The 21,222-nt window shown below is 34.2% G+C and overlaps 1 protein-coding gene across 6 annotated transcripts in view; it reads right to left on the reverse strand.

The window, feature by feature from the left end:
- RABGAP1L (RAB GTPase activating protein 1 like) overlaps positions 1–21,222 on the reverse strand; it is an 891,828-nt gene that overhangs the window by 760,474 nt on the left and 110,132 nt on the right. For 5 of the 6 annotated variants that reach the window (XM_037825297.1, XM_037825298.1, XM_037825300.1 and 2 more), the window contains exons 4-7: positions 16,802–17,012; positions 13,818–13,992; positions 5,903–6,060; positions 3,704–3,814 (exon numbers count right to left, since the gene is read on the reverse strand). In XM_037825297.1, the coding sequence (XP_037681225.1) occupies positions 3,704–3,814; positions 5,903–6,060; positions 13,818–13,992; positions 16,802–17,012 (655 nt within the window). Of the gene's footprint in view, positions 1–3,703; positions 3,815–5,902; positions 6,061–13,817; positions 13,993–16,801; positions 17,013–21,222 lie in introns of those variants that run through there. The other variant, XM_037825302.1, reaches the window with a different exon arrangement.

Below are 21,222 nucleotides of genomic sequence, written 5' to 3' on the forward strand. Positions count from 1 at the left end.
CTGGGACAATTTGGGCACCAACATAATTTAGTAAAGAAGTCATTATAAACCACTGCAAGAAACAGAATTGTGGGAATATATGCCAATAACAAAGATAAATAAAAAGAAGTAAAGGAAGACTGCTTGCTTACAGCAGAATGTTGAGGGCTGACTTGTAAGTATAGAGTACAGGAGTTGGGAAATTATCATTTTGCAATCCTCATAGTAAAGATTGGATCAAGTGAGAATCATCAATGAATGCTAAATCAAGGAGAAGTTAATGAAGGGTAGGAGATTTTCATGGTCTTAACGCTGTCTACCCAAAAACTGCTTATTAGTTACAAAGGAGAAAAAAATAGTAATTATACAGTGGAGAAATCAGATTTCCTGATTGGGTAATCAAAGTTAACATCACCAATGAAGGACAAATGGATACTGAGTGCCTTCACATGTAATATCCTAAGAAGAAAACAACATCACCTATACAGCAATGTATAATCTGAATGTAATCATGAGGAACTATTAAACAAACCCAAAATGAAGGGAAAGAATATTCTTCAAAAATGTTCACATCATAAGAGACAAGTAAAGGCTGTGGAAATATTTCAAATTAAAGGAAGCTAAAGTCATATCACTACTAAATTTAACATCAGACCCTAGAATAAATCCTGAACTGGAGGGAGTAAAGGATGTAATTGGGTTAACTGATAAAACTGGATGATAAACAATAGGTTAGACAAAAATACTGTATGAATGCCAAATATACTGAAGTTCCTAACCAAACTGTGGTTATATAAGAAAATATCCATATTTTTTAAGAAAGGCAAAATAAAGTATATAGGGGTAAAGGGTCACAATATATGTAACTCACTATTAAATGGTTCAGAAAAACAAGTGGGGCAGAGGAACACTAAAAAAAGTGGGCACAAAGTAAGCAGGGTAAAAAGTTACCAATAGGGGAATCTGAATATGGAGTGTATAGGTGCTCTCTGTCCTAGCTTTATTTTAGCAACTGTTCTTGAGGTTTGAAATTATTTCCAAGTAAAAGTTTTAAAAATTGCTATATCTAATGCTAAAAAAAATGTTAAATGTTACCATACGTAAAATCTAATCATTTTTATTTTAGGACTAAAATATTTAATATCAACAGTACTTTTTATCTTTAGCTACTTTCATCTAGCCTAAGAAGCAATCAATTTTAAGATTCACTATTATTTTTTATATCACTAAGGAAAAAAGTGACTATATAAGATGCCAAAAATTATAAAATACATCCCAATTTCAGAGATGTTAAATATTAAAACTCATGCACCTTAAAATTGATGAAATATGACTTTATATATGACCAAACTTGGCAAACAATTAAAAGCATGTGTATGTATCACTACGCCAAGATGATGAACAGAATTTTTTCTGATACCTGGATACTGGCAGCAGGATCCAAAGATGGAAATAAACTGGAGCTAAATACTCTATATTCTAAAGAAAGCTGCAGACAATTGGGGGCCAGACACTTTCTCACAGATTTTTAACAGGTGCACACGTGGCCATGATACTATCAGCCAGCACTTCAATGTCCCCCTCTTATCCCAGTTTAGAGGAGGAGGAGAGAGGGAGTGGTTATAATGTATAGCAGTCATGGTGAAGAGGCTTTTCTTTCTCTTGATCATCACCAACTTCTCCACTCTGTGAAGTCAAGTGATAAGGGACCTTGATAAAACCAAATCTAGAGATTAGGGGACCCTACAAAAGAGGAGAGACCAGCGCAATCGCACTTCCTAGTATGTCTGCTCTCAAAGAAATGTCCATGGCAGAGGAGTGAAACATGAGAGGAGCAGATTACTTGAGTTTCGGGATACATGTGAGCATGAAGGCAAATACACTTTGGTGACCTATACTAGAATGACAAGCAGGAACAAGTAATGAGCCTGGGAAGAATGGAGGAGGTGCCCTCCAACAAGTTTCCCACAGTGCTTGGAGAGTTCAGAAGAGGACCCAGGCATGAAGGAACACTGAAATTAGAGGAGAAGCCAGGAGCAGCACACCAGCAGCAAACCAAACCAGATCCAGCTACAGGGAGTTTGTCAAGAGGCAGTCATTTACATAAGACCATTCCTGCATCTCTTCTATTCTACCTCCATGCCTGAGCAGCAGGAGTGGGGAGAATGAATATCAGAGGACACTCCAGCCTCTCCACACAAAGTTGGTAGAGGAAGACAGGGAGGAGTGAAAGATCAGACTATACTTCACCCTCTCCAAGCCCTTGAGTCCAAGCATTACTGGCACTGGGGAGAAGAGAAGAAGTAAGATTGGCATTTTTAACTTGGCAAACTTCTGTTAACTTTTATAAATCTTTTAAGTTAATATATTTAGCCATATAACCACACAAATATATAGCTTTACATATATATAAATATCATTGCATACATGCTTTCTCCTTGCTGCAAGAAGATAATGTGAAAAATTTGTATTCTGTCATATTTTCTCTGTACTGATATAACCCAGTACACACAAACATAAGCACACACTCATATGCACAGGCTTTTTGTTTGTTTTCATGTCCCTGTTTGACATAAAAACACATCACATACACTTTTCTACATCCTGGTTTTTTTCACTCAGCAATACCTCATAGAAATCTCTTCAAGTCATCTGATAGAATTTTAATACACTATTCTTAATGTCTCCATTATTTTTGATAAATCATTCAAATATTTCTTTATGGATAAGCATTCATTTTTGTTTCCAGTTTTCTTGTCACTACAGACAGTGCTATGATAAACATCCTTAGAAACACATCCTTAAATAGTGGTTCTTTTATTTCCAATAGGACAGATTCTCTAGAATGAGACCAGTGTGTCCAATTATAGGTATTTTTTAATCTTTATAGATGTTGCCAGACTGCTTTTCCAAAAGGGTGTTCCATTTCACATTTCCATGAACAACATGAGAACAGTTTTTTCCCTGTATCTCCACCAGGAAAATATTATTTTGGCCAATTTGATATCTTACGTTACCTTAATTTGCATATCTATCCATAAATTGGAGCATCTTTACATATATTTGTTAGCCATTTTAATAGCATTCATGTGATTTGTCTATTCATTCTATTACTCATTTTTCTCCTTTGTATATTATACAAATTATGTATATTATAGATAATAACTTTTCACCTGTCCTCTACACTGCAAATACTTCCCAGAACCATCATGTGTATACTGGCTTTGTTTATAATATCTTTGTCCTAGAAGTTTTTAAAAAATGTTTATACACACACGTGTGTATGTAAGATATGTATATAACATACATATATATCTGCATACCTGTATAGATCTTTTAAAGCTCCTGAGATTCCAGTAACTAGACAGACTTTTTAATAACCAAAAAGGATAGATACATTAAGGTATTTGCCTTGTATGTCAAAAAAGAGACAGTAGAAAAGAAGGATATTACTGAACAGGGTTGAAGCAGTTATTACTGAAAAAATAAAAACACTTTATGTGTTTATTTCCTCCATCAATTGAGATTTTCAATGAACCAGTTACATTTAACTTATTTAAGTAGAGAAAGCATTGTTAGTCTTATCTTCATTTTAAAATAGAGAAACTGAAGTACCTGAAAATCACAGAGAGTAATACAGCTAAGAGTCAATAGTATGTTTTCTGAAACACAAATAACAATGTCAATACAAATTATTGGTAGCATTTAGAGGCAAGCTGCTTACCTTTCAATAGCTAATTCTTTGTTAGAAAGTTGCTGCACTGTAATCACAACCTTCTTCTCTATTCCTTGTTTTAATTTGAAATAAAGTTTATCTCTATCCTTAGGTACAGGACTGAAATATGAAAAAAAAAAACAGTAATTACCAATATAGTTATTAAAACAATAAAGTGATAATGCCAAGATTAGAACTAGACAACAAAGTATTTAAGCAACAACACCCTTATTCTTAAGATGTACTGAACTCTCATCTTGTCACAAACTTTAAGTTTTATAGTCAGCAAAACAGAGTTGCTATTAATTTTTTAAATGGTTTTCAAGACCCTTATATTTTATCCCTAACCAAACCGAAAACTAAGATTTAAAGAATTACAAAATGATATAATTTCAAATTTTAGTTTTTAAATTTAACAACTTTGGGAACGTGGTATATTTAATTTTTAACACTGCCACACTTCTGGTTTAACTGGTTAGGTGGCCATGAGTGCCTTTAACACAGTGAAACAAGTGGGAGTATGCCAAACCCCAGCCAGAAATATTCCTGAAAACTCTAAGAATACCCTGGACTCTATCTAAGACTCTACAAATGTTTTACTTAGTAAGTTTATTTTTTCAGAAACTTAAGGCCTCCAGATTGTTTCTATGCCATATAAGCCCTGAAACACAGAGACACCAGTCTCTCCAAGAACATCATTCAGTTTCATTCACCTATCCCATAAGGTCAATACACCTTTCCGCACAAAATAGCTAAAATGGTCATTGCCCAGATATCCCTGAAGATTGACAGAATGATCAAATGAGAGGGAGGAGGTGTAACTGAGAAATTAGGATTTAACAAATGATTAGGACTACTGGCTCATTACAGAGGTATTTCTTTTTAGTTTCTAGTATATCAGAATAGTCAGAAGAAAACACCTGAAATTGTTGAACTGTAATATAGTAGCCCTCATCTTTGATAATGATTGTATAACTTTATAGCTTTTATCATGTGACCACGTGATTGTAAAAATCATGTGACTTGACACTCCCTTTATCCAGTGTATGGGGAGATGAGTAATAAAATAAAGACATGCATGGAAAAAATAATAGGTCAACAATATGAGGGAAAAACAGCCCTATGTAAGCTATGGACTATAGTTACAGCATTACTTTAATAATCTTTCTTCAATTATAACAAATGTAACTATTGTTAAAAAACAGAATTATTAAAAAAAGTGTTATCATCAATTGTAATAAATTTTCCACACCAATGTAAGTGTTGGTGGTGGGGTGGTATATGGCAATCCTGTATTTTATGCATGATCATTCTGTAAACCAGCAACTTCTAATAAAATTTTTTTAAAAAAGCAAGTAGAAAGAAGATCTTATTTTTAAACTCATAGATTTGAGGTAAGTGTGGCATATCCAAGTAAATACAAATAAAAGACAGACAGAGATACAGATAAGGAGCAAGTTTATCAAATTCTAGCCTCGGCCAGACTGACAATTCTTATAAATTAATTCATTAAAACAATAAATGTCTAAAATGTGAGTTATCTGAAAAGGAAAAAAAAAAATGCCTTAAGCAAGTTATTTGACCTGAGACTTAATTTCAATATCTGTACAACACAGATAAAATATCTACCTACAATTATTTTTAGAATTATAGGCACAACTAAGGTATACAGGCATTTCCTAAATGGTATAATTGTTTCCTATTAACTGCCTATTTTTGAATTGGAGAAGAACATTCTAAATGTGTAACAGAAGGATTTGAAATAGTCAACTAAACAATGGTCAAACCAGACAATGTACTACTAGTATTCACTAAAAATTATTTTGATTAAGAAGATTTTAATGAAGAAAAGTCTTATAATGTTGAGGAAAAAAAACTGCATCTACAATTGTTTAAAATTACCCTAGAAATAAACAAAAGGAAGTCAAAATATTACAAGAGATTATGGCTAAGATTATAGCTTTTATTTTATTTTTACTGTTTTAATAATTTTTCTACAATAAGCATCAGTATTTTTAGAATCATTAAGAAAATCAAGTAAATATCTGAAAGGCATGAGATACAGAAAGTGAACTAAATTTATTCTCAACCAAATATTTATCACTTTAAAGCTTTATCCCAGCATTATATAGTTTCTAGAACCTTTATATTAGGCAATTTTATATTTCAGGCATAATGCCAATTTTTACTCCTTCCAAATAACCTCACCTAAAGTTTCCTTTTCCATCATCTTCTTTTACTTCCAAGGAGACACTGAAGGTAAACACATCACTGTCGGGGGTTGGAATAACAGAATCTTTAACATCAGACACTTGTCTGGAAGAACGTTTGAATGCTGTACAGAAACTATATAAAATTCTGCTTACCTGAAAGAACAAAAACGGAAATACCATTAGGCAAAGGTTTTAACTGCAATCTGATACCTCTCTCTCCTAATTCTTGAAACTATAACTTTCTATCACCACAATTTTCTTTAGCAGATAAGATAGATAGTCTAACCATGTATCAATTATTTAGATATTGCATGGGACATAACTTTCAACACTTATACATTAGAAATGGGTAGCTAAGCATACACACACATATACACACACAGAGTAAAACGGAGATCATCCTAACTCCAAATTATTACAGTCTAAAGAATGCCATTAGTGTGAAGTCCAAGAGGGGAAATATTAAAAGTATCCTTCAAAAGGCAAAGTCAATTCACAGAATTTTTATCTTATGAAATTAGTAGCAGGACATAACTTCATTTCACAGAAACTACAGTTAAAATCTGAGATCTGTTTTTAAACTTCGACAGGTAAAGTTCAATAATAATTATGACCAAGTCTAATATTACTACATTTTTATAAATACCAGAGACCAGAAGAGAACTAAGATTCAGGAGCTGTGACTAAGGATGTGAGCATCCTGAGACTGAAGGCAGCTGGGTGGCCACCCAGGAAAAACAGTAGTAGTGGTGATCCAGAACCTCTCGTATTATAAAAACACACCAGAGGCCAGGCCACAAGTTAGCACCATTAGTACCAGAGGGCCTCACTTCATCATTATTGAAAGTTTTCTTTGAAAACATTTCTCAGATGATATGTTTTGAAAAGACAGGATTCCTTTCAAAGAAACTGCCTTTCTACCTAATTACGCTTGGTTATTAATTAGGTAGAGAATGCATATCATTTGACAGGAAAAATTTACTATGTAGAGCAAATAATATTATCGTAATTTCTCCCCTGAATATAGAAAGCCAGAGTCTTTTCTGTGCCAGATAGGAAGAACGGGTTATTCCTTTCACAGGGATCTTAAATGTTATTTATCGCTATCAATCAATAACAATTCCTTACATCTGTATTGCTTTTTAGTTTACAAACTCCATTTATATACATTATCTCATTTGATCTTCAAAAATACCTTACAAAGCAGACTAGCAGGTTTTTGCAGAACTTTTTACAGATGAGTAAAATGAGCCTCAAAACATTCCAAAAATCACGTAGCTATTAAGCTAGGACTAGAATTCTTAGTAAAGGGCTTTTTCAGGAGACTGCCTCTTAACATTATACTGACTTACCTCATAGAGTAGTAAAGAAGGAAGAAAATCAAGATCAATGAATTCTATGTATATGTGCTTGAATGGAATATATAAATATGCCCAAGTGTATTCATACTGAGGAATAGTAGCTTTACTGAGAGAGAATTCTTTCTTAATACTTCAAAAAAAAGTCACTTTCAAATATCCTTACCTTTTGCTTCTTTCAACACTGGCATTTAAACAGCAATAAAGATGTTGAACTAATTTAAGTTGACAAAAGAAGCTATATTTATAGATGTTTCTAGATTTCAGAATATACTATGGAATATCTGCAATTAATGAATTCTAAGATAATTACTAAAATGATGCATGCATTTAAATATCAATGAACATATGTAAACAAGGTTTTAGTCTTCAATTTCTCTTTTCACTTCCTGAAGCTTCAGATGGCTAGATACTAAGCCATATAATAAAGCAAATATTGGTTTTAGCAATAAGCAAACATAGTAATATGGCTTAAAGGGCCTCCAGTGTTGCTACTCAATATTGATGAATTGTAAATGTGTTGCTAGATTCCCAGAATAAATGCTGAAATGGTCCTATCTATTCTATTAGTATTAGGCGACCAAGTGACAATACTTTAAAACGTATATATATATATACACATATACATATATATATATAAATGACTAATACGCCTCCCCTAAAATAGAGAGGTACTCTAAATCCCATACTCTTTCAGGAGTTATTCTCTTCATTGGTTCTAAAAGAAGCATCATGCCATCTCAAATTTGTGAGGTTGGAAAACAAGACATTCCAAATCTCCCAGTCCACTCACAGATTGAGCAATGAAAATAGGACGAAATGAGGAGGTTTAAACAGAGATCATATTTTTTAATACTTCACAATGGAGGTAGAAATAAGGATACTGCTCCTAATACTAATAAATCCTTCACCTTAGATAAATAAAAATCTTCTATTCATGAAACTATATTAGTTTAGAACTGCAACATTTCGCAATTTGTTTCAGACAAGAGTGCTCCCAACAACAGCAGAATTTGCTGAAGTGTGGGGTACTCCCTCATTTTTCTATTTTTTCCTGTATTCATATATTCTGCCATAAACCTTTTCTTGTACACACAGTCTGTCACATTGAAAAACAAATGGTCCTCAAATACTCAATAGCCACACTTACATTCATTAATCAGTAATTACATTACCTAAACTGCCTTTCCTATGCCAAATTAAGTTTCTTAAATTAACTGACTGACATTTTAAACCATTAGACATACATTTCCTGCCAACCTGAAGTCCAGCTTAATCTGTACAGTATTTATATCGCAATGTAAAATTTTTAAAATATTTTACTTATCTCATTATTACCTTCATAAATGAGTAAAAACAAAAAGAGCAAAGGATTGATATTAATAAGAACTGTAGGCCTCAAATGTTATATAATTAAGATAGTAATAAATTCACTCATTCATTCAACAAATATTTTTTGAGAGCCTTCTGCACACTAAGGATAGGTTCTGGGAATACAGCATTGAACATGAAGTTTACATTCTAGCACATGTACAGTGAATATGGTTGAAATGGATGAGAAAGAATCATTAGATAAGCCAAAAGCAGAAATCTAGCCTTTTACTTATTGGACTTAGTCCAATAATTTAAGTGTTGTGGAAGAAAACAGCATAAAAAATGCTAGAAATGTGCCACTGAAGAGTACGCCTACCATGCAAAGTGTAAATAGAGACTTTAAACTACTCTAAGTTCTTTCAGTACACCCCACTTCTTATTCCCAAATAAAATATGAAGTCTATTGTTTATTTTTTACACATTCAACTTCAGTATATTTTTAAGAATGCATTATGTATAAAAACAAGGGAATATCTGTACATAATTTTTGAAACATTAGTAAAGTTAAAACTCAAATATATTTATTCTTATTCTAAACTGTTCATTTTCCTATGTCTTTGTATCAGAGCTGATTAGCAAGACTGTCACATCAGAAGGCCATACCAAAAAAGGAAAGAACTAGGCAAATTCTAAAGTAGATGGCAAAGCTCAGGAATTTCTTAAAAGGTTAAGTATATGGAGCTGAGCTGAAGTGGTAGATAATGATAGAAAGCAATTAGATTCTACCTTTTTCTTTTTGAAGGAAAGACACAATAGTACATTGACTTACTTCATTAGCAGCACTCAAACTGCATTTAATACTGCCCATGTCTTGCAAGTTACTATTTTCACCAAAATATTTGATATTATTAGTGAATTCTAGAGTCTATGAATAAGCTGAAATGGTGGTCCAAGGATTTCTAAGGTAGAGCAGCTTAAGAAATAAGGATTATCAATGTTTTTAATTCTTGGAACATGAGTAACCAATTATATCATGAAAAGAATATTAAAAGCATACAGCATAGCAAACATTTTTATATATGTCATACTATTTTAAAAAACCAATCTAGAATGGGCACTTTTTTTCCAGAAATTAAGAGTTTATTGATAAATAATAAAACACAATTTTCACCCCAGAAAGCAGTTCCTACAGAAAGCACCAATTAAACATGAAAGTTTCTTTTATACAATTGGCTTTCTTTTCTTTTTTGAGGGTTTGAGGAGGAAGGCACATGTAGATGTCCCAAAGGATAAAAAACCAAAATCTTAACTCTGGTGCAAATTTACACAACTTTTATTTTCTTTGTTATTTCATTATTTTTCAAACTCTCAAATATTTATCATATATTAACAGTTCAAAAAATGCTATTAAGTAAATAAAGGTATTTACTTAAATTAAATATCATAGCTAGTTTTTGCAAGATAAAGCCTTTTCACTAATGTTGATAAAAAAGAATCCACTCATTTATAAACATCCTATGCCAAAAAATGCTCAACCAAGAAATATATGTAGAAAAGTCATTCCATAAAAGGCACCTTGAAAGCTATGTGTTAAAAATATTAAAACAACTTGCTCAGATACATTACTTATTGAAAGGAGCAAACATGAGAGGTATATTATCTAGGAATTTTTTAATTATAATAATTTATTTAAGGAAAACATTGATAAAATAACTTCTAAATTGCTTTCCAAAACCAAGCCATTTTGCTAAACTACCTTCTCAATAAATAAGTGTTTAGAAATAATATTTTTCCTGCAAGGAATAAGGCTTTTATTTTAGCAGCATATCAGCAACCTAAAGAAAAAAACAGTACATTAAGAATAAAGAGCTTTCCAATGATACCCTTGATATTTATCATAAAATACTTCTGAATGCCTTTAACACCAGATGAGAACAATGTTGCTTCTAAAATATAACACTGGGAAAGACTAGTAATAATGACAAGTATATTAAAACAACAAACATCAAACATGTTTTGAAAACAAATGGTTACACTGGCTAATAGAAATAAAATCTTAAAGGGAGTTAAGTAAGCCTTCCACAGTATCTTCAGAACAGTTTTGCTGTTAATATCCATAAAGATGTAAGAAAGAATAGGTGTCTCCTTGGCTATTTTCACTATGCTTTCTGATATTTCTCTTTGTCTGAAATTCTTCAGTAGAAACCTAGCACATCATTCTCCCTGGCATCAAGAAGTTTCTGGACTCCCAAACTCTTTTCCCACAGATAATCGAGTCCACTCGAGAAGAGTGCTGCAGAAGAATATGCAGGGTAAGAAGTCAAATGCGTCCTAACTCTTCTGTGGCAACCCTAATTCTCATGACACAGGTGTTTAACAGAGCCATCACCCTCACTGGTCTTCTCTTCTACCACTGCTGGTGTCTGCTGCTCAGGGCCTTATGGTGAAATACGAGCATCAAGTGGCAGTTGGTAGTGGCAACCATGCTGTTGCCCCTTCTTGAGGAGATGGCTTCCTGCCTTTAAGTGATAAACTTCTTCAGGGCTCATAGTCTGCAAAAAAAAAAAAAAAAAAAAAAAAGGAAAACAAATTAGCAACAACTCCATGCAAAACATAATTAAACAACAATAAAAATGTCAGTCACCTGTTCCTGAACCATAATGTGCCATTTCCTTGTGCCCCTCAAGAAGGACTCAATTATTTAGGACTAAAGTTCTCCCTTCACCAGAGAACAGAGAACTACTGGAAACCTAATAATAAGATGACCATTAATTGTAACTAAAATATTTCAAATTAATTAAAAGGATAATTACTTTTTAGCAGAAAGAAGAAGATATAGGATAGCTTATGTAAAAAGCATTGGTAAAGCACAAAGCGTGGCTGGAATGCAAGATATTTAGCTGACAAATCCCTTTATAAAACTGAATTGAAAGACAAAGCTCACAGTGGTATTTTGTTGTTTTTTTTTTTTAATGCTATTTAAGCAACAGAAAAGTAGTTATTGAGGATCTTCAAAGTCAGACAATTCAATTTGAAACACAACTCTATCATCTATTCCCTTTGCCTTGGAATAAACAAAAGGTTACCATACAATTTATCATCCAAAATAGAATACTTTTGAGAATAAAAGAGAGTGATAATAATATACCTGGACTATAGGCACAAATTAGAACTATTCCAGACAAACAGGAACATAAGGTCATCAATCTAAATAAATACTAACTATGTCATGAGGATGTTATGAGTATCAAGTAAATGCTTAGCACAGGGCCTGACATACACTTTTTATACTATTCTTCATTTAGAAATGATCCCTCATAATAAGGTTTAACAAAAATTGTGATTATTTCTCCTTAAACAATGAATTTCACCACCAATGTCCCACAAGGGAACACTTTGAAAAGTGAACCCTAAAAAAATTAAACAATACATGGACACCACTTTCTTACTATCAGCAATGCACCAAATATGCTTTCTAGAAATACAATTAATACTTTAAATACTACATCTAAAATGGTCAGACTGAAAATTCCCCAGTCTTACCCACTGTTAAATCTCTCAAAAATAACAAACATTATCCCACCCATAAACAGGATATTGTAACACAAAGACAGAGAGTTCCATACCATTATCATTATGAAAACTGCTTGCAGCCGGGTCCCTTTCAATTTCCTTCTGCAGCAGTGTTTATGCCTCTACAAGCAGCAGATTCTCCAGTTCTTCAAAGTTCATTTCCTTGCTATTGAGCGCCAACGATCCAGAAACCACACAGGTATGTTAAATAATGGCTGCCAACATGAAATGCCAGGACTCTACTATCTGCTTCCTCACCTCTGCAGTGGTGTTTGTAAGATCAGAAACAGACCCCCTCATTCATACACACGTGCATGTGCACACACGCGCGCACACACACACACACACACACACACTCTTATATTCACTGCCTACTATGTGCCAGGCTCGCTAGCATACTTGTACTCATTCACTCTATCTATCACATATTTTTACCAAAGAGTCAGTACAGATGTATGTGTGTATGTATGCATGTTATATACATACATTACATATATATGCATAGTTATTTATTTTAATATGGAAATGAAATAAATTAAGACTACTTAAAAAAACAAAACCCAAACTAGAACTTAACACAAGGCAGAAAACTTCTATGTTTAAAATCTAAATTATGTGTGTGCCTGTGCGTGTTGATTTTAGTGTAAATCACATAGACCATCAGAGTATAAGAAATGACATACCCTTCATGCTTACTAACAAACACAGAAATCTACAATTTTGTGACCAGAAATAAACTCTCAGAACTCCTATTAATACAATGGTTTATTCATGTTCCTTGGTAAACAGAGAACAGAATGACTGTTGTTTTCAGCATTTTGTGATGAAAATTTATATTTCCAAAATCTAACACACACCTAAGAGCTTGCCCATTCAAATCCATTTATTAATCCCTTTGAAATGGTTGCAAGCACTAAAGTCCTAATAGCGTAACTTATTTTTAATTTAAGAAATATTCAAAACATTTAGAAAAAAGCTGATTTCCCCTTGTGTTTAATAGCTGTTTGACTTTGAACTATTTTTCCAGTCTAAGAAGAAACCACCAGTTATAATTGCTAAGAAGAACCTACTGGCATCTTCATAGGACTACATGTTAATATCCCCGCTGTAAGTGAGCATTTGTATTTTTAATAAGTTGGTTCTCCAGAGCAAAAGCCAGCCTCTAAGTGAATGAACATAACAAATAATCAACAGTGAAAACCACAGAGATCTATGAAACAATCTCAGCATGATATCTTAATGACACCAATATGTAACTATGAGGCCAAGCAGAGAAATAGGTATTGTTATAAGCATTTTTTAATATCACATAGACCAACATGCTTGGACAAAATAATAAAAGAGATGCAAAAACAATTTCTCCTTTCTGAGCCTGAGCAATTACAACCATGGGAGAACAGTTAATCAAATGGTGTTTTTCCATTACATCTGGTACAAGAGTGCCCCATTTACAATTTCACTTTAGAACACAACACATCAGATTCAGCTTACCATATTCAGCTCTATGCTATTACAAATAAGAACTTCATCAGGAAAAATATACTCCAAATTTATGTAACATGGTATACAGCTATATATACTAATTCATTTGACAGTGAGGTTAGGGTCCAGAAATATTACTCTAATTCATCTATATAGAAAACTGCTACAATATGTTATACTTACTGCCTCTTTAATTTCACAGGAGAAAACATGTATCTGAAATTCTTCTGAGCCATGGGAACTCTCTGTAAATGCAAAGCAATCACTCTCTGTTGTCCCATCATGTCCACGTGCACAGAATAACACTTTATAGATTGGAAAAGATGCTATCTCCACATTGCTAGATTGGTCTATGATTCTGCAGAACAGTGATAAAAAATGGGATAAAATATTAACTTTCAAAGAACAAAGGCAAACAGTTTTAATATGCCAATATATGACATATAAACATAAACTATCTTAGTCACAAAAATAAACTAAACTATAAATAATAAACTATACTAATAATGCAAAAATATATATTCATATTCTTGCAAAATTCTTTTGAAAATTTCATCATTTTCATGTTTCCTATGATTCAACTCATTTACTCTCAGAGTCAAGTATTCATTGCCTGGTAAAATCTATGCCATCCATCCCTAAAGGCTAGTCTTGTTCTGCCGTGGCAAAAGATTGCCAGTACAGAATAGCAGAGACCATCCCTGGAACATCCATTTCTTTTCAGAGCAGCATCTGGAAGTTTACTCAAGCTCCAATTCATTATTCAACTGAGGCCTTTTTTACCCCAAAAAAGATCGGGACAGTTCCAAAGAAATCTCAACAGAATTTAAAAGCTCAGAAAAAAAAACTGTGGGATTTGACAGCGAATACTTCTCTATGTTCCTTACACAACTCCCAAGCCCTAGAATGACCTAAAAATCCAAGACCCCTTCAGGATCTCAAACTGAGAAATGGGGTTGGGAGGCAGACTGGGGAGAGCAAAAACACCAGGAACAGAGAGGCAAGACAACACACTATGTCTTTTTCAAGTTGTGTTTGGCACTTTGAAGTCAAGTAGATAACATTAAGAGGATTCTTGCATTTTCAGGAGATACCATATAACAACATTCTCAAAACTCTTTCCTTAAAAGCTAAAATCATTTTTTTTTATTTTATACATTCCTTATTGTGAAATTTAACATTTATACATAACAGTGATAACTTTCAAAGTACCATTCAACAAGCAGTTAGAGAGCAAATTCCAAAGAATGCCATGGGCCAACAGTTCCACAACCTCAGCCACTTTCCCACAGTACAATATAACATATATACAGAAAAGTGACAACCCTCAAAGTACAATTTAACAAGTAGTTATACAGGCAATTTCAAAGAGTGTTATGGGTTACAGTTCCACCTTTTTAGTTTTTTCCTTCTAACTATTCCAACACCCTAGCATCTAAAAAAAGGTATATTTATAAAGATTCAGTATTCATAATCCTTCATTAAATCCTATCTTATTTGTTTCTATGCCTTCCTCTTGTTTAATTACTTTTTTGATCTTCAGGGGTATCTAGGCAGAGACTATCCTAACTCATTCATATTGAAAAGGGGTGTCAACATTATGGGGAAGGGAGCTACATCTTACAGTTGTTCTTAAAAAAACTGTTGCCTCTGAGTTTTAGGCTTTGTCTGGCATAGGAACACCAGTGGATTTAAGTTTCTGATAGATAAACTTAGTGAGTGAAACTTTTATAGAATCTCAGACAAGGACCTAGGTATTTTGGGACTACTACTGGTTAGGACATGGTATTCTGTGGCCGTTTGGGTTATCTAGCTGGCGCTTGCAAAAGAGAAACCTCCAGGATAGCCTCTCGACTATTTGAAATCTCTTAGACACTATAACCTTATTTTGTTAACTTTCTTTTCCCTCTTTTGGTCAAGAAGATATTTTCAATCCCTCGATGCCAGAGCCAGGTTTATTCCTGGAATTCAAACCATTTTTACCAAAATTTTATAAAGTTTTATTGCTATTATTTTGATACTTGGAACTCAGCTAGTATTTTTCTCACATTCTAAACTTCAGAGAATGAGGCAAATCAGAAAGAGTTTGAAAAAAGACTAAATCAACTTTCAGCTTCTGTTTTAGGTTCAGGACACATGCCACCTTATTTTCTAGACCTGGTCCATTTGTTGTTCATTCAGCAAATATAATACTGAGATCCAATTATAGAAAAAGACACTTCCGTAGGCACTGAGGCTACAGGAGTGAAAACACAGAACCTGCTCCAACAGAGTTTATATTTTTGTGAGGAAGATAAGACAATAAACATATAATTAAACAAATATATAATATCAAGTTAAGGAAAAGTGATACAAAGGAAAAAAGGGGGGGACAGTAAGGGAAAAGAGGACAGTTACATGATATAATCAAAGAAGACTTCTCTGATAAAATGTTTCTTGAGGTAAAACCAGGAAGAAGTGGAAAAATCATTGGAATACCAGGGAAAGATCATTCAGGCAAAGGAAAAGGACTATGCAAAGGCCTTGAAGCAGGAATCATCACTGATACGTATTTGAGAAAGATCAAAGAGATAAGTCCAGCTGGAAAGCATGAATGGAGAAGAGGAGGGAGTGGAAATCGAGTTGGAGCAGTAGGTCATCGGTGGTCAGATTCAGTAGGATTTTATAACCATGGTAAGGACTTAAAATATAATCACAAGTGTAATTAGAGTTTACTGGAGGGCTGAGTGCAGGAGAATAACATTATCTGATTTATATTTAAAGAACGTCAAGGTTCAGATGACATTAGATATTATCCTAATTAAGCGTAAGAAAAAAAAAGGCATTTTGGTTCTTTCCAGTCCAGTATTGAATGGCTTAAACTCTAGGGCCTAGTATAGTTTTGAACCACTGTTACATGACAAGCTGAAAGCATATTTTTACTCACCTGCAGAAAAGAAAAACACAAATTACAATTATTTTTACAGTTTTATCCCCACTTATAATACCTAAGGATAATGTCCCTTGTAAAGATGCAACAGTCTAAGACTAAACATAATGTTTATTTTGCATCTCTACAGAGTATAATCAAATTCACAGTAAGTCCTATACCTGATTTATGATATAACATCCCCATTGGCACCCAAAAAACTTAATACATATCTAAAGAAAAATAAATTAGAGATTACCTGACAGAACCTTCCGGAACATTTGGCACATACAGAGTAACGGGAAAGGGGTACTGACTGGATGATTTCATAACTGCCATTGCCCGTAAAGCTTCCACTTCGTTACGTGGAGAAGAAACCTTCATACATCCTAAGTAGGTCAGTTTGTTAAATAAAACGCTATCTTCTTCAGGTAGTCCACTTGGAGAAGATGGTCTGGGTGTAGAAATTTCTGAAGAAAAAAAACCCAAAACACTCAAAACTCAATGGAAAACTCCGCTGTACAATTATTGCCTGTTTCCCAAAAAGAAATTAAATTTTCAAACAAAACAGGTCTCTTTGTGTTTTCATTTCTTTTAGTGTTCATCCTGTATCTTATTTCAGAGTATGGAATTGGTCATTTTGTACTTTCAACTCCCTTAAAATATTATCTTACTTATAACTTCTTCAAAGGAAAGAAAAAAACCTTTAAAAATTTATGTTTTTAAAAATTAAATACATGGAATTCACACGATACAGAACAATAATTAGAAAAAACAATACTAAAGACCATTTGAATTGGCCTAAAAATAATGGGGACTAAATAAAACTAAAATTAGTTAAAAGTTTCTCTTAGCTATGATAATCCTTTACAGCACAAAATTTATCATGCAATCTAACTTTTCATGCCAACAACAACAAAAGACAGGCTCCTTATTTTGCTCCTTTTGGCTTGCTGGCTTCACTTCTACGAACTATGTAAGTGTTCCAATGGAATTTTTCCCCTCAAAACAATTGTTTTTTTTTGATGAATGATCTTATGATTGTTTCCCATGCTCTCCCCCTGCCCCAAAATGAATTTCCTAAAAATAAATACATACATACATACATTCAATTCACTTTGACTCTAATCACAGCATGTGGCAAAGGCTCAACTGTGATTACAAAGGATCTTATCTTTCTGTGTCAGGTAGTACACAACTCTCCTTTACCAACCTCCCCAACCCCACCTAAAATCGACATTGGCTAGTCTCCAACTCTTTCCCTCTGTGACCCACAACCATACTGCACAAAATTAGGCATACCTGTCTTATTTCAACTGAATCCTTGTAACATTTTCAAATTCTCATTACCAGGATTCTTCTTGCAGGATTGTAATAAATAATTCACAAAAGCCATTCCAAACCTCCCCACCTCAGTTTCCAAATCTTATGCTAAAACATGCTACCTACTTGTTTTTTTCATTGAGAAACTAAAGCCTTTTAAAATGAACTATTTCATCTATTAGGTTCTTCAGTCACTAAAATATGTTTTTTCACCTTTTCAAGAAGTTCCATGTAATATATTTCAAAGATATACATTTTTAGACTAAATATTAACATGTCTAGATTACTTGTTTGCATTACACATTTTTGGTAATTTAGTAGGCCCTTAGGCAGCAACAATTATTTGCAAAGTCTTCTGGTCAAACCATGCTTCAGTGACTAAGGAACATAGTGGTAGATCAAACAGTTCAAGTAGTCTAGCATTTGTGTAATTGGAGTCTTAAACAAGAGGAGAGAGAGAAAGGAAAAAAAAAAAAAGCTGTTTGAAAAAAATAAACATTTTACAAATTTGGCAACCCACAATTCAAAGCTACACAGACCTCAAGTATGGAAAATATTACAGAAATGGATCCAGACATGACAGATGACAACATTAGCAGACAAGTTCTTTAAAATAGCTATTATAAATATGATTAAAGATTTAAAGGAAAACATCTAACAATAAGAAGAAAAACAAAAGCCAGAAAATAGAACCAAAAGAATACCTAGCACTGAAAAATACAAAATCTAAAATGAAAAATTCCCTGGATAGCAGAACAGAAATTACAGAAGAGGAATGTTAAAGGAAATTCCTCAGGCTGAAGGAAAATGATACTAAAAGGAAACTGAAGCACACCAAAAATGATAAATACAAGGGAAAGGCTTTCCGTGCTACTTGATTTCTTTAAAAGAAAATGGACTACTTAAAGCAAAAATAATAATGGTATTTTGTAGGATTTTTAACTTATATATAAGCAAAATGAACAACAGGAGCACAAAAGTCTGAAAAGGAGGGAATGGAAAGTTCTTACAATATACATGCAGTGGCATAATATTATAAAATGTAGATGTGTTAAAGACACAGTTACTAAACCCCAGGGCAGCCACTAAAATAATAAAACAAAAAGACATAGCTAATATGCCAGTAATGGAGACAAAATGGAATATTTTAAAAACATTCAATCCAAAAGAGGGCAGGAAGAGAAAGGGGAAAAAAGAAACAAAAAACAGAAGGGACAAAGAGCTAGAGGGTAGAAGACTTATATCCAAACATATATATATATAAACATTAAAAGTAAATGGTCTAGACATCATCAACGTAGTGACATAAGACAGCTACTGAAAACCTCTCCCCAGGGAGATTCAGCAAAGAAAAAAAAAGGACAATTCTCACTTGTTTAGAACTCTGGAAGGAAGTTAAAGACTGGAGAAGGATCTCACAAACACTGAATCAAGGAAAGAGAAAAATGTCAGGTAGGAAAGTTCCATCCTGGACCAGCTGGTCCTCTCCTCTTCCCCTCACTTGGTCCCAAGCAGCTGGGGAAGTGCTCAGAGGCAGCAGCCAAGATCCCTCCATCTCCCACCAGGAACACAAACTATAAAATCTCTCACAGCAGTGAAACAGATCCCCACCTATATCCAGACACAGAGACCCAAGCCCACAGAGACCCATAGCAGGACTTCAGCCGCTGGGGAAGGCAGAATATAAAAGGGCAACAAGGAGGAGTTTCCAAAATGGAGCAATAAGGAGGGAATGGCAAAATCTTTCCCAAAAGCAGCAAGTAGCCTGGCAGGAACTGCCCAAATCTACTGTTTGGGAACCCAGGGGACAGAGCAGGACACTTCAAGGCCTAGGTCAGAGAGAAACAAATAGAAAAAATGTGGATGGAAACTGTGATTCCAACCATGGAATCCCCCACTCTTGAGGAAAACAGCTATGAATGGCCCAATCCTTGCCTGGGGGATTGCTGCAGACTCTGGTGGCTGGGGAAGTCCTCCGCTGCAAGTACAGTGGGGGACACAGCCCAACACTGAACCGGATTTTGGCCAGCTAAGTGAGAGCACAGGAACCCCACAATTTCAGCTGCCTGGTCAGATGCTGTGGAGCTCCATGAGGTAAACACCTTCTAAGGACAATTAAGTCACCAAAGATCACCATTTGGTCAGAAAGTACAGGGCTTTTCAGAGTCTCCAGATCCTATCCCAGGCCTGTCAGAGCTGGTCTATACCCCCTACAAGGGTACTCGACCCTGTTTTGGCTGAGAAATAAGGACAACCCAACTGTCAAAGCAGTGCCTTGATACAAACCCAGGAAAGAACTCCTAGACAAGAGAGAGAAACCGACCTTCAGAACAGACCCATCAAGATAATCGGATGACCAGACACCAGCAAAAAAATTACAAGGCATACTAAAACTCAAGAAAAAAATGGCCCAGGTAAAGGGACTTATCAAGAAGTCGGAGAGACACAGAATCTGGAACTAATCAAAGATATACAAACAAATCTCCTGAATCAATTAAAAGAAATGAAGAAAAATGTGTATATAAGAGATAAAGGATATAAAGAAGACACTACAAGAGGATAAAGAAAAATTTGAAAGAATACATGGAAATTTTAAAAAGACACTATAGATAAAATTAAAAATATACTGGAGACACACAACAGCATATTTGAAGAGGCAGAAGAAAGAATTAGCCAGCTAGACACAGATCAACCAAATTCAAACAGACAAAAGAACAAATGGAGAAAAAAAGGGAAAAATTTGAGCAGGGTCTCAGGGAAATAACTGACAACAAAAGCACACCAACATATGCATCATGGCTGTCCCAGAAGGAGAAGAGAAGGGAAAAGGGCCAGGAAGACTACTCAAAGAAATAATGGCCAAAAATTATCCAACCATTATAAAAGACATAAATATGCAAATCCAAGAAGCCTAGTGTAGTCTAAACAGAGTAAGTCCATATAGACCCTCTCCAAGACACATAGGAAGCAGACTGTCAAATTCTGAAGAGAAGGACAAAATTCTGAAAGCAACAAGAGAAAAACGATTCACCACATACAAGGGAAACCAAATAAGACCAACTGCTGATTTCTCATCAGACACCATGAAGGTGAGAAGACAGTGGTAGGATATATTTAAGATAGTGAAAGAGAAAAATTGCCAGCCAAGAATTCTCTATCCAGCAAAGTTGTCCTTCAAAAATGAGGGAGACTCCCCCTTTCTAGGGAGGGATCTTCTTCATTTCCTGGGGGGCTACCTTTAGACTGGTAAACCCAGCTAGTGTTTATCCCCTTGGTTGCCTGGTTGTTTATTAGTTGTTCCAGAGGGACTAACTAGCTTCCACTCCTCTCTATGCTGCCATCTTAGAGCGAATCCTG

Source organism: Choloepus didactylus, chromosome 2 (assembly GCF_015220235.1).
Source record: "Choloepus didactylus isolate mChoDid1 chromosome 2, mChoDid1.pri, whole genome shotgun sequence".
NCBI classification, from domain to species: Eukaryota; Metazoa; Chordata; class Mammalia; order Pilosa; family Megalonychidae; genus Choloepus; species Choloepus didactylus.